The sequence below is a fragment of the Artemia sp. Qi Xiang Cuo genome, chromosome 6, assembly GCF_049724085.1.
Source record: "Artemia sp. Qi Xiang Cuo chromosome 6, ASM4972408v1, whole genome shotgun sequence".
Lineage (NCBI taxonomy): Eukaryota > Metazoa > Arthropoda > Branchiopoda > Anostraca > Artemiidae > Artemia > Artemia sp. Qi Xiang Cuo.
The window spans coordinates 34,545,973-34,560,247 of record NC_142799.1 but is presented as its reverse complement, the minus strand read 5'-3'; the positions used below and the strand labels follow the sequence as shown (position 1 = coordinate 34,560,247).

The 14,275-nt window shown below is 34.1% G+C and overlaps 2 protein-coding genes across 4 annotated transcripts in view; one reads left to right on the top strand and one right to left on the bottom strand.

The window, feature by feature from the left end:
* The window catches only part of LOC148951160 (TAR DNA-binding protein 43-like), an 83,705-nt gene extending 73,110 nt beyond the window's left edge, over window positions 1-10,595 (top strand). For all 3 annotated transcript variants that reach the window (XM_089090683.1, XM_089090684.1, XM_089090685.1), the window contains exons 6-7: window positions 1,679-1,878; window positions 10,373-10,595. In XM_089090683.1, the coding sequence (XP_088946809.1) occupies window positions 1,679-1,878; window positions 10,373-10,576 (404 nt within the window). In that variant the 3' untranslated portion in view covers window positions 10,577-10,595. The remainder of the gene's footprint in view (window positions 1-1,678; window positions 1,879-10,372) is intronic.
* LOC148951156 (protein adenylyltransferase Fic-like) overlaps window positions 1-14,275 on the bottom strand; it is a 464,238-nt gene that overhangs the window by 110,000 nt on the left and 339,963 nt on the right. The window lies entirely within an intron of this gene.

The window sequence follows — 14,275 nt, the reverse complement described above, 5'->3', positions numbered from 1 at the left end:
TTGTCATCTTTCCATACTTTGCTCGAAAAAAAAAACTTTCATTTAATGAACTGTAGAATATTGCAAAAAGAAGTCGACACAAAAGACGCTTAGGGCCGAAAGGTGAAAGCGCCGAACATATTCAGGGATTGAAACACTATATTCTATAAAAATTTGGCGGGCAGGAAAAGGTCTACCAGTTTCCAGGAAAGGATATCGGTGTGTATTAACCACAGTTGACCATTTGAACTCATATTTATACGCTTTCTCAATTAAAGACGGAAAGGCCAAAACCATTGCGAAAGGTTTAGTCAACCAGCTATTTTTGGAACACGGGATTTTCCCTTGAATTTTACTTAGTGATAATGGCCATGCTTTAAAGCCAAATTATTAGACAAAATTACGGAATATTTAGGTATAAAGCGCAGGTATACCTCATCTTGCATGACGTCAGCTAATTGAAAATTTGAACGAATGCATAGAGAATTAGCTTACATGTTTGGAACACACGCGAGGCAAGAAAATGAGATTTGGGACGACCACCTAGCATTCATATTTTTTACGGTGAAAACAACTCTCTTACGTTTTTTAAAAGAAACGGCATTTTTTTACATCATCCAAAAGATCCGATAATTTTTATGGATGAAATAAAGAATGATAGGATATATAACAATCTGGATTAATATAAACAATAAATGGTTATACGTAGGAAAATAGCTATGGAATTAAAGACAATTTGGAAGATACTTAGACCCTTACAATATTCCGACAATATTCCAAGGTATTTCTAATATCAACGGACCAGAGGTCAGTCCGGCATAAAGTTAGTATATCACGCACCGTCCTCATAAAATTTAGCTTTTCTACATTTTTTCAACAACACCTTATCGGGTCCACTGACGCACATTGCTAGGGAGTGGTGATTTCTCAATTCCCAATTAAGCATACAACTGCCAGGATATGTTCCTTATCCTAATAAAAAGTAGTATTTCTAAACTTTTGTATTTGCGTCTTAATATTTTACTAAATTCCAAATTGACTTAATTTGGACACCACAGATCCCAAGTAGTGCAAATATACTATTTAAAACAGTCGCCTTATAGGCTAATTTGAGCAGTAGATTGAATATCTCGGTAAAATCAGGGTCTTGTAAGATTTTCAATCTGTACGATGCAGGGTCCGGAATGGGGTCTTTTTGTCAGTGGTTGAGGTTCTTTATTAAAATTTTAGGCTCATATTGGACTACTGAAGCCCGAAATAAAATAAATTAAGAACATATTCCACAAATAATATCTGGTTTTAACCAAAATTGGTATGTAAGGATTTCTTTAGATTGTGGATTATACGTCTGATGCTAATATTGCTTAATATAATTTGATTTGACGTTTTTCAAAAATGGTGCTTTATATCCACCAAAGTAGGTATTTAAAGACTTTTGACATGTTGATTGATTACAAGCTAGTGACTAATATTGCAATATGGAACTTTAAATACTGAGAACCAAACCACGATCGGTACGTGTTCCGATATATAATGTTTTATTTTTACCGTATTGTGTATTCTAATTAGCCAAGACACACAAAACACAGCATTCCAGTTATTTGAAAGATTCTAATTTTTTAGATTGCATTAATCTTTTTTCAAGAAATTAAAGTAATAACTATGATTAAAGAGTATTTTTCAATTTCGTTTTCATCAGATAAATCTGGTAGAGAAGAAGAAGGGGTATCAACAAAACTTGTTGATCTTGTCAAGTCAGTTCATTGGGTGATAGAGAATGAGAAAGAAGAGAAAACTAAGAGGAAGAAAGCAGCAAAGACAAGGAATGATGATGAAGAAGAGGGATATGGACAAAAAATTCCATCCTATGATATTTTTAGGATTCGACAACGAAAGAAAGTAAAAAAACTGATTTTTTATATTACGTTAATTATTTTAATAAAACTTTTTGTGATTAATTCCGTCTCCTTTATATTAGGATTTAAAGAGCGTAGTTTCTGAAGAAAAATGCGAGTCATTTAGAACAATTTGCAGGCATGCACGCAGGATTGGAGCTATTGGGTCTAGTCCCCCCTCTTCTCCCCAAAGAATTTAGATAGTTGCAATTTTACGCAATATTGAGTATTTTTCCAATTTTCCTCGATGTTGAAGATGATGGACAGTATTTTTGTTTCTTTATATTCAAATTTTGCCTAAATAGCCCATAGACTAACCTGATTTTTTTTTTCACATAAGCTAGACAATTTCCTGAGATAGAAACCCTTCATTGGATGTGATGGGCACCCCTTCCTCCGGTTCAGCTGTTTTTTTAACTGAATGTTAATTTAGTCTACAACTGTAAATATGAAACTGAACAAAAATATTGAACCGTAATCTGCAAAATTGGTTGCCTAAACGATATGGGCTTACGAAACCCTAGATTATTGTTCCCTATGGGAAAAATGTTTGACTATAGAAAGAATATAATTGATGGTATTAGAAACTTTCGGAAATTATGTTAGGCTGGCCCTTTTTCAGCGTCGTGCATACAGATAAATACTAAATTAGTGCAAAAAAACCTCTTTATGAGAAGCGTCTGATAATTGCCACGTCTATAGATAGGAATAGAACGGGAAAGGAAAATAGGACGTGAAGGGGAAATGCTCCTGAAAAATATATTTAATAGTACTGAAACAGTCCTAGTTTTTTTATTGTGATTACATAGACAATTTCGAGTCGTCACGGCTGCTATTAAATGAAGAATTGTGGGAACTACGCTAATTTCTTTCCTTGTCTTAAGCAAATTTATCTTCGAACGAATACAGAACCAATGATTAAAGAGACAGTTTTCCAACTTTGTAAAAAAAAATAATAATAAAACAAACAAAAAACACTGCTGAGCTAGAGTCCAAAGATACCATTAAAGGTTTTGTTTGAGCAGTTAGAAAATCCACTTAGCTTATCCATATCTTTTTATACTAACAAAAAAATATATATATAAATAGGAAGATTGTTATGGTGGCAATTATCTTTGGTTCTATAATTATAAGTGGGAGGGATGGTTTACTGCAACCTTGGATCAAAAGACGGGCCCACTTTTTTGCACTTTAATGTGACGTAAACCCACTTATGACATAAACCACTGCTTCCATAATCACTTTGCAGTTTAGTCATAATTTTGCATTTAGAACATCTAATTCTTATAGAACAGTGTTATATAATGCCATGTGTCTCTGCTCTGACGAGAAACATTTTTATACTAACAAAATAAAATATATATAGGAAGTTTGTTATGGTGGCAATTATCTTTGGTTCCATAATTGTATGTGTGAGAAAGGGTTTACCGCAACCTTGGATCAAAAGCCGGGCCCACTTTTGTGCACTTTAAAGTGACTTAAACCCACTTATCACTTAAACCACTGCTCCCATAATCACTTTGCACTTTAGTCATAAACTTGCATTTAGAACATCTAATTCTTATAGAACAGTGCTATATAATGTCATGTGTCTCTGCTCTGACGAGAAAAAATTCTAATCTCTAGGCATTGTAATGTCTGTATTGTCGTTTCTAGGCAATTACCGTTCCCAAGAAAAATTCAGTACTTAGCTAAAACTACAAATTTAGTTTCAAATGGATTACAGTTGTCATTTCTAGCCTATCGAGAAAGCTTATGCGGGTCAAACTTTCAAAATTGTAATCCCTGTTTTTACTGTGACAAGATAATGGATGAGACAAGCCAAAAAATTGTCTAAGTGTGTTCCACTATTATGTCCAGTGTTGCGTATTTGCCTAAAATAAAAAAACAATTAATGAGAAAACAAAACTTAAATTTCAGTTTAAAAATGTAAACATAGATGATGAAAATAGTGGAACTTGACACATTCGGGTTGGCTGTAATCGAACATCCTATACTTTGAGCTAGAGTCTAGAACTGAATGCTTAGCTCTATCTTGTCTAGTCAAGCACCAAATTTAAAATGTGAACGGTAGTTATCTAGACATTGATTTCTGACCAGACACATGTATAGACATGGGATTCTACCTAGACACACATGTGAACGCCGATTTAGTTGACCTTGGACAAGGGTCCCAAATAGTGGAAATATCCAATTTAAAACAGTCGACTTATAGGCTAATTTGAGCAGTAGATTGAATATCTTGGTGAAATCAGAGCTTGTAAAATTTTCAATCTGTACGATGGAGGGTCCGGAATAGGGTCTTTTTGCCAGTGGTTGAGGTTCTTTATTAAAACTTTAGGCTCACATTGGACTATTGAAGCCTGAAATAAAATATACTAAGTACATATTTCACAAATAATATCCATTTTTCACCAAAACTGGTATGTAAGGATTTTTTTAGATTGTTGATTATACGTCTGATGCTAATATTGCTTAATACAATTGGATTTGACGTTTTCAAAAAGGGTGCTTGATATCGACCAAAGTCTGTATTTAAGCATTTTTGACATGTTGATTGATTCAAGCCAGTGACTAATATTGCAATATGGAACTTTAAATGCTGAAAACCAAATCACGATCGGTACGTGTTATGATATATAATGTTTGATTTTTACCGTATTGTATTTTCTAATTCTCCTAATTCTCAGTATCGTTTTGGCGTCTGTTCAATGCAGTGCGATTCATTCCAATTTGGATATATTTAACTGATACCGTAATTTTAGCGAAAGAGACTGTCAATAAGCGATAAGTTGTTCTTCTTGTGTTTTGTTAAGTAGGGAATTGTTTTAGTGAGGAAAACAGAAAGGGGTAAAAAGGGAAAGAAGGAAAGGGAAAAAAAGGAAGAAAAAAAGGGGAAGGAAGGAAAGAAAGAGAAGGGGAAAAAGGTGATTTTTTTTTTTTTTTTTTTTTTTTTTTTTTTTGTAAGGGATGTATAATACTGGGAAGGCAACAGTGAGTTTCACTTTTTGATTAGTACCAGAATATAAAACCCAAGAGATTTTAGAGTTGGAATTCATCGATGGCTAAAACCTCTAAGCCGGAATGCTGGAAATGTGTGAGCGATAGATTCTGATGATTTTAGAAAGCTAGGAATAGTCTGTGTCGAACTGGTGTCCCCCATTATTGCCGATACAATGAGCGAACAATGGAAAGAAGAAGACCTAAAATTTAATTTCAATAACGAAAGATATCTTGTTACGTGCGACAGAGTAGGGAAAAGACCAGTTGTGGTTACTCTGAGGCGCGTACCGGGTGAGGCAACAGAGCAGGATATCGCAGCGGTCCTTGCAGGCTATGGAGAAGTTTTAAATATCCGGAGGAAAAAATACGAAGGAATAGGACTAATTGAAGTTTTCACTGGCCGAGCCACAGCTTTGATGAATATAACAAAAGATATTCCTCCATCAATCATGTGGAAAAATGAAAAAATATTCGTTCGTTACAAAACACAACCCAAATCGTGCTTTATCTGCCATGAGGCTAGCCATGAAGCTGAGCACTGCCCAAAAAAAGAAAAATTCGAACTGGATCAGTGGTTTCGAACCAAGAGAACAATAGATCATTAACAGATCACCCCAATTTCCCCCCACTACCACCAAACCCCACGAATCACCTAAAGCAGCAAAACTTGCGAGAAATCACTCCAGTAGTTTCAAAAACGCCAGACTTTCGAACTCCAGAGATCCAAAAGCTTACCCCGTCACAGGCAGTAGATATGGTTCTACAAGCTGTAGGAAACTTAACCAGCGAACAAACCACAAACGAAACAGAAAAAACCCTGGAAAGTACAGATAAAAGGATAGCAGAGCCTAAAGGGGAAGTAACTAAAGAGAAACCAAAAAGAGAAATCCAAAGACCGATAGCGAAAAGAAAAGGCACAGAAAAGACTGAATGCGGGGCATCAGGCTTTCCTGCCCCAGAAAAGAAAACGGAAACTGTCAAAAGACGACTAAGCAATTCTTCACTAATAGAAAAAAGTGAGAGGCCTGAAAAGAAAAAAGGGGCAAATATAACTACAAGGAAATGAACTTGAACATAGGAACATTGAACTTAAATGGTTTAAAGCAGTTGAAGCGGCAAGAAATGTTTTTAGATTACCTAGAGATCAAGCTGGGACGTCCTAGCCATACAAGAACTAGACACTCCGAAAATAAAAAACACAAAAGTTACGATACATACTTTTCACCGCAGGCACAACACATGACATTGGCTTTATTATAAAAGAGGACTTAGAAGTGAATCAAGAGGATTTTACATACGAGGAAGATTGTAAAATATGTTCTATAAAACTTAGTGGAATGACCCTTGTAAATGTACACATGCCATCAGGTACCAATAATGCAAAGGAGAGAGTTTTTGTAACTGAAACAATACTACCAAAGTACACACCACCAAATGGAAAAATAGTCTTACTGGGAGATTTTAACTGTGTATTAAGAGAAGACGACATTTCGGTAAAAAATAAGAAAGTTGCATGTAGACGTATAAATGAAATGCTTAAAAAATGTATTCAGACTTACAGTTTACTAGATGTATGGATAGAAAAAAATAATAGCATATCTCTTACAAGAGTGGGAAGTTGTAGCGCAAGCCGTATTGACAGAATTTATGCAATATCCAGAATAGAAAAATTAATTAGTCAAGTGATACACGAGCATGTAACTTTTTCTGATCACTATGCTGTACAAATGATTGTTGGAAAACAAACAAAAGATCAAATAATAAAGCCTGTTTTTTGGAAGCTGCACCCAGACTCGCTTAAAGATAAGTGGGTAAGGAATCAAATCAAAGGAAAAATCCTCTATTTTAAGGAGAAAGAAAAAAAAAATCAAGTCAACTGGAAAAGTGGTTGAAGATAAAAAGGGAGATAAAAAATTTCATACTAAAATTAGAAAGAAAAGTGAAATCAGAAAAAACGACACATGAGCGTCACTTGAAAAGAGTTCTCACACAACTTAAAGCGGAAATAGATGGAAATACAAACAACACAATTATTGAGTACCAGGAAATTAAAAACGAACTAAAAAAACTGGAAAATTAGCTTTTTGAATATTGGAAAAAAACCAATCGACTAAGCAAAATATATGAAGGGTAGCAAATTAGTCTAGCAATGATCCAGAAAGCAAGAATAAAAAGAGAAGAAAAAATATAATGAAACGTTTGAAACAAGATGATGGAAAAATAATCGAAGAGGAGGCACAAATCCATGTGCAAGTCCGGGACTGTTACCAAAATAAATACAAAAGAAAAGAGAATCTGAGCATTGGAAGGTTTTTTTTTACAAGGTTTCTGCGCCTCAAATGAAGTAGCCGACCATGAAAATGAACTTCTATGTGAGAATATTACGGAACAGGAACTAAAAAAAGCTCTGAAAGAAACAAAGAGCGGGAAAGCCCCAGGAAAGGATGGCCTCGGATATCAGTTTTACAAACTCTTTGATAGTGAAATATCTGAAACGCTTTTAGGGGCGATGAATGAAATGATAAAAAAAGGAGCAGACAAAACCCAAAGACTAGCAGTGATTACTTTGGTCCCAAAAAAAGGAGACCCAGAGAAACTGGAAAATTGGAGACCGATTTCGCTACTGCCCAGCGATACTCGATTAGTTTCAAAAATATTGACTAATCGTCTAAAGGAGATTATTGGGAAGATATTAGGAGAGACTCAATACGGTGGGATAAAAGGCCGGAAAATACAGCATATACTTAGAATGCTGAGAGATCTATTCCTGGAAAAAGAAGAAGAGCTTTTAAAACGTGAGTTTTCGTAAGTATTAATCTGCATAGATTTAATTAAAGCATATGACTCGGTAGAGAGAGAAATATTATGGATTTTGATGAAAGAGAAATTTTCTTTTTGTAAAGAGTTTATAAATTTTTTTAAGAACCTATACATAAATGCTACTGGCCAGATTGTTTTGAATTGAGAAAAGAAGAGACCCGTCCCCTTTGAAATCGGTTTAAGACAAGGAGACCCGAGTTCGTCGTATTTTTTTGAGATTTACCTTGATCCTTTAATAAAGTATATTGAAGCACGTACTACAGGTATACCCATTTGCAAGGCAAAGGTACTCAAGTCAGCGGCTTATGTAGACGATGCAACTTTCTTAGCGAATGGATCTCAAGATGTACTGGAAGTAACTCGAACCCCGAGATGGTATGAACAACAGTATAAGGTAAATATCCACAAGAAGAAGAGCAACATGCTACCTCTAAGTGATGATGAAGAATAGAAAAAGAGCTTGGAAAATTTTTCTTGGTTACCAGTCGTGACGTTAACGAAAATACTTGGAGTTAATATTAGCACAGAAGAAAACATGTGGCAGAAGGCATGGTTTAAGAAAGTAGCAGAAATTCAGTACTTGCTAAATGGCAATGAAAAAAAATCTGTCTTTGACAGTATTCCAAAGAGCAACATACATCAACATGTATTGCATCCCCCGACTCCTCTATCTTGCACCCATAACCTCTTCCGGATTCCCTGGCGACAGAAATTGAGAAACATATTTTGAGGTTTGTATGGCATGGTAAGGTTGAAAAACTAAACAAGGGAATGCTCTATCAACCTAAAGATAAAGGTGGAAATAGAGTTTTGGATTTTAGGTCAGCCTGCAAGAACCTCCTAATAAGAAATACCATTGACTCCCTAAATAGAGGAAATCATTCTATTTTAACAAGAGAGTGGCTAATAAAAGCACTGAATGAAGAAGATTTTCCAGAAACAAAGATCCCAATGTATGCACGAAACATTTTTAAAGTTATACAACAGGCAAAAGAAACTGGCCTGTTAGAAGTAGAGGAAAAAATGAAAAAACGTGAAATTGGAAATTTGCTGAAATTGACAGAAAATGAACCAATTTATCATGTAAAGGAAAAAGAACCTTTTATAAATTTTGAAACAGCATTTAGTAACCTCCCCGCCTTCCCCATGGAAACAAGGGTGAGAGAAGTTATGTTTATGATAATACATAGGATTATGCCGTATAGAGATAGAATTGCGCGTTTTATTAGAAGTGAAAACCCAAGGTGTCGCCTCTGTTCAGAGGTGGTACTAGATGGACTATCTCATGAATTTTTGGAGTGTGAGAAAAATGAAAATATTTTTAATTTTGTTTTTGAGATAGTAAGAAATTTAGGTGTGAGTACAGAAAGTGAGGAGGATAAAAAAAGGATTATGAAGTTAGATATAAGGGAAAAAATGGAGGATAAAAAGAAAAATATGGTGTGTTTTATAGTAGGAAATTTATGCTGGTATGTATGGAGCAGAAGAAAAAGGAAGGAAAAAATAAATATTGATATTTTTAAAAAGTTTTTAGATAAAGAAGTAGATTTTTTGAGAATAAGTAATAGATTTGAGAAATATTTTGAAATGAATATTTATTAAATTATTTTTTATATATTTTTATTTATTTATTTATTTATTTATTTATTTTTTTTTTTTTGGAATTTGAGCAGTTGAAAAGGGTTTTTAGAAAATGAGGAAATAAAGGAAAAAAATAAAAATGAAAAACTTTGTCTAAGTGTTGAGGGTATGTTTGTGTAAGATGATGTTCAGACAAAGTTTTTTATTTGGGCGTTTTTGAGGTAAGAGAGAGTAATTTGGGAGGATGGGATTATAAGGTAAACAGAGGAATTTTTGAGGCAAATTAAAGTATTTTCTTGGAGTTTGATAGTTGGTGCCACCGTGGAAGGGGTTCCCTATACCGGAAGCGGCCCTGCAAAGCGGCTAGGCAGATGTTGAATTAATGTTGGTTAATTGGTTGTATAATGCCCCCAAACGAAATCTTTAAATCATTAACTGCTAAAATTTATTTTTTAATTTTTATTATTTTTAAAAAAATTTATTGTTTTTTTTTTTTTTTTTTTTTTTTTTAGTCTAGGTGGTACATAAATTTAGTTATTAGTTTCGGAAATAATGAAGTTAGTACCACTGAGAGGAGAGGAGGTGGGTTTAAAAAAAAAAAAAAAAAACCTTTTCCCAGGGGCTGTGGGGGGTCATAAAATCTCTATAGATATATTTATTCGGCCTTTTAACTATGCTGGAAAAAAAAGGCTATCTCAAAGTTATGATCAGACGACTTTGAGATAAAAAGGACGACTTTGGGAGGGGGCCTAGTTGCCCTCCAATTTTTTGGTCACATAAAAAGTGCACTAGAACTTTCAATTTCTGTTTGAATGATCGCCCTCCCGATATTTTGGGATCACTGGGTCGATACGATCACCCCGGGAAAAAAACAGCAAATAAACACGCATCCGTAATTTTTCTTATGGCAAAAAATAGAAAATTCCACCATTTTTTCAGATAGGAAAAAAAAAAAAAAAAAAAGAAACACCAAACACAGCATTTCAGTTATTTTAAAGGTTCTAATTTTTCAGATTGTATTAATCTTTTTTCAAGAAATTAAATTAATAAATACTCGTATGATTAAGAGTATTTTTGAATTTCTTTTTAATCAGATAAACCTGGTAGAGAAGAAGAAGGGGTATCAACAAAACTTTTTGATCTTGTCAAGTCAGTTCACTGGGTCGAAGACAATGGGAAAGAAGAGAAAATTAAGAGGAAAAAAGCAGCAAAGACAAGGAATGACTATGAAGAAGAGGAAGATGGACAAAAAATTCCATCCTATGATATTTTTAGGATTCGACAACGAAAGAAAGTAGAAAAAACTTTGATGTTTTATATTGCGTTAATTATTTTAATAAGACTTTTTGCAATTGATTCCGTCTTTTTTTATTTTAGGATTTAAAGAGCGTAGTTTCTGAAGCAAAATGCGACTCATTTAGAACGATTTGCAGGCATGCACGCAGGATGGGAGCTATTGGGTCTAGTCTCCCCGGAGAATTTATATAGTTGCAATTTTGCGTACTATATAGTATTTTTCGAATTTTCATCCATGTTGAAAATGATGGACAGTATTTTTGTTTCTTTTCATTCATATTTTGCCTAAATAGCCCATAGACTAACCTGATTTTTTTTTTACATAAACTAGACAATTTCCTAAAGTAGAAACCCTTCATTGGATGTGATGGGCATGCCTTCCTCCGTTTCAGCTGTTTTTTCTAGTTGAATGTTAATTTAGTCTACAACTCTAAATGTGAAATTGAACAATAATATTGAACCTTAATCTGCAAAATTGGTTGCTCAAACGATATGGGCTTACGAAACCCTAGATATATTGTTCCCTATGGAAAAAATGTTGACTCTGACTATAGAAAGGAGGTAATTGCTGGTATTAGAAACTTTCGGAAATTATGTTACTCTGGCCCTTTTTCACCGTCGTGCATACAGATAAATACTAAATTAATGCAAAAAATCCTCTTTATGAGTAGCATCTGATAATTGCCACGTCTATAAGTAGGAATTGAAGGGGAAAGGAAAATAGGAGGTGAAGGGAAAATGTTCCTGAAAAATATATTTAATCGTACTGAAACAGTCCCAGTTTTGTGATTGTGATTACGTCGACAATTTCGGGTCGTCACGGCTACTAGTAAATAAGGGATTGTGGGAACTAGGCTAATTACTTTCCTTGTCTTAAGCAAACTTATCTTTGAACGAATACACAACCAATGATTAAAGAGAAGTTTTTCCAAGTTTGTAAAAAAACAATAATAAAACAAACATAAAAACACTGCTGAGCTTGAGTCCAAAGATACCATTAAAGGTTTTGTTTGAGCAGTTAGAAAATCAACTTAGCTTATCCATACCTTTTTATACTAAAAAAAAAATATATATAGGAAGTTTGTTATGGTGGCAATTATCTTTGGTTCCCTAATTATAAGTGTGAGGGATGGTTTACCACAACCTTGGATCAAAAGACGGGCCCCACTTTTGTGCACTTTAATGTGACGTAAACCCAATTATCACTTAAACCACTGCTTTCATAATCACTTTGCAGTTTAGTCATAATTTTGCATTTAGAACATCCAATTCTTATAGAACAGTGTTATATAATATCACATGTCTCTGCTCTGACGAGAAACATTTTTAGTGTACCAAAAATTGTACATATTTAAGGTATAAAAATATGGCCAACTTTGATCACCAATTTAAGAATAGAACCTGGTATTAACATCCTGATATCATATGGAATGCTATGATGGTACTGAGACTTTTGTCTGTAAAAATTGCCGCAGTTCCACTTCAGGTTTTTGTACATATTACTTACCATTATTGAGTCTCTCTCTGAAAGTATTTTTGGTCTTTATGCAGTGGAAAACTATATTCACAAAAGCTACTTTTTATATGCGTGAAGGAGGAAGGATGAACAATGCCATCTTAGGAATCCAAACTATTATGGGGGTTTCAAGTTGGCTAAATAGGCAGGACAAACTACTTTGAATCAGGTCCTAAAGGACGGATAATTAATTCTGGTTGGTATATTGTTTTCCATTGAAAAATCATGGATAATTTTGCATGCTTAAGGATCCTTCACATTGGATTTGGGTGTTTTGTTCTTTCCTTGACACAGAATTAGGCAATGCTTAAGAACGTGTAATACTTTACACCGTCGTAACCATAAGGGTAAGGTCAGACGTTTGGGGAAAACGCATAGGATTTCCAATAGGGAGACTGTTCACACGTATCCAAACTGCAAAATTGCTGCCCTGGTTTTTGCCCTCTTTAGCCTGTATCCTGTTCCTGATTGCCATTAAAATTTTTTTTGTCTGTTACTTAATTCTTGTCAATATTACTGAGGGGTCACAGTTAAGCATTAGAGAAGTCATTGTTAAATAGCATATGCTTATGCCTATGTAGCTTGTTGCTACTCCTTTTTATCTGGGTACACAGGGCTTGATGTGGTATAAGCTTGGAGAAGGACTTGTAGGCTTAGAGAAGAAAACATGTTAAAAAAGTGACCCTTTATAATTTGAATAATGATTATAGCTTACACATTTTACATGCAGCTCTGTTGTACTTAACTCCAACCCTCCTAAAATAGAAATCTATATCTTAAATTAAATAATTATTATTTATTTTTTCAATTTGTCCTTCAAACCTAGTACCTATTAATTTCATCACCTGTGACAAAACATGAACTGGAAAACAAGTGACAGGTGGAAGAATACATTGGAAATATATAATTTGGGCTGTATATTTGCAAATTAGGCAAGTTGGGAGTAAATTATAGGCTGGTATAGAGCTGCAAGATTTCCCCCTGGGTATGTAGACTAAGAGGAAGGTCACTTGTACCTGGTGCTACTCCTACTGTTTTTAGTTGATGGAAAAGAATGCAGAGACAGTCCCCTTTTGAAAAGGAGCCAAAAGTAAGATTGAATGTGTCAAAGCTTGGAGGTTTGCCCCTTCAATGTGTTTAAAGAAAACAGATACATAATTGTACCTTTGTTTATTTCAATCTTAAGGGTGATCCGTATTTGTGGCAATTCATTAAATGGTTTTAAAAGAGTACTTTTATTTATTCATTTGTATTTTTTATTTTCTTCAGGATTTTTTTTTAAATCTTTAAATTGATATAAATTACTTATTTGTAACCAGAGGTCTATTTTCAAGTTTTTGCCCAACTTTGGAATCCCTGTTCTCAAAATAACATTTAAATTTATTGAAGCTAGGAAACATAGACATCTTGTTTGTTTAAAGAAAATGGATGGACATAAGTATGTCTTATTGCACTAAGGCCCTATTGCCATGGCAAAAAAAGAAAAAAAATTAACTTTAAAATACTTGACACTGCATAAGCATAAAAGAAACAAATCACAAAATTTGACTTCTGTGCTCAATCACCGTAAATTTTTCAATTTTGCAAAACATTCACCCCTCAGTACATTCACCAGCAATCTCTCTTGACCCACACTCTTGTCCATATATCCATTATTCAGGCAAAAGGAAAGACCATCTTAATTGCATTTCTTCATCTCTAAATTAGATTTAATGGGTTTAAAAGAAAGTTTCTGTGGATAAGTCAGTAGGACTAAATAAATATTTTTTTACATTTTTTTGATCATTCTAAGTTGGTAAAATAGATTAGACTTTCAGACTTTTTAGTGGGCATAGTAAATTTCAAACATTGTTTAGTGTATTAGAATGGATAACCACCGGTAAAGGACCAAAAGAAATATTTTAAGGTGATTAAGAATTGTTTATTGCTTAAAAAGTTGGCAAAATCAGAGAAAGGGCTTCTAATTATTAATGACTTTAAAATCTCTACTTCAAACACAGCAAAACACATTTTTTTAAAGAAAAAGTCACAGTAAGTAAGTATGGTGGCTCTAGATTTTCAAGGTCCAAACTGGCAGTACTGAGCTTCATTTTATGTTTCTTTAGCCAGAAACAACAATAGAATGCTAGGAACCAGCTATACTTTACTTTTGCATGCCCTTCCCACTTACCTGCCCCAGATTTCT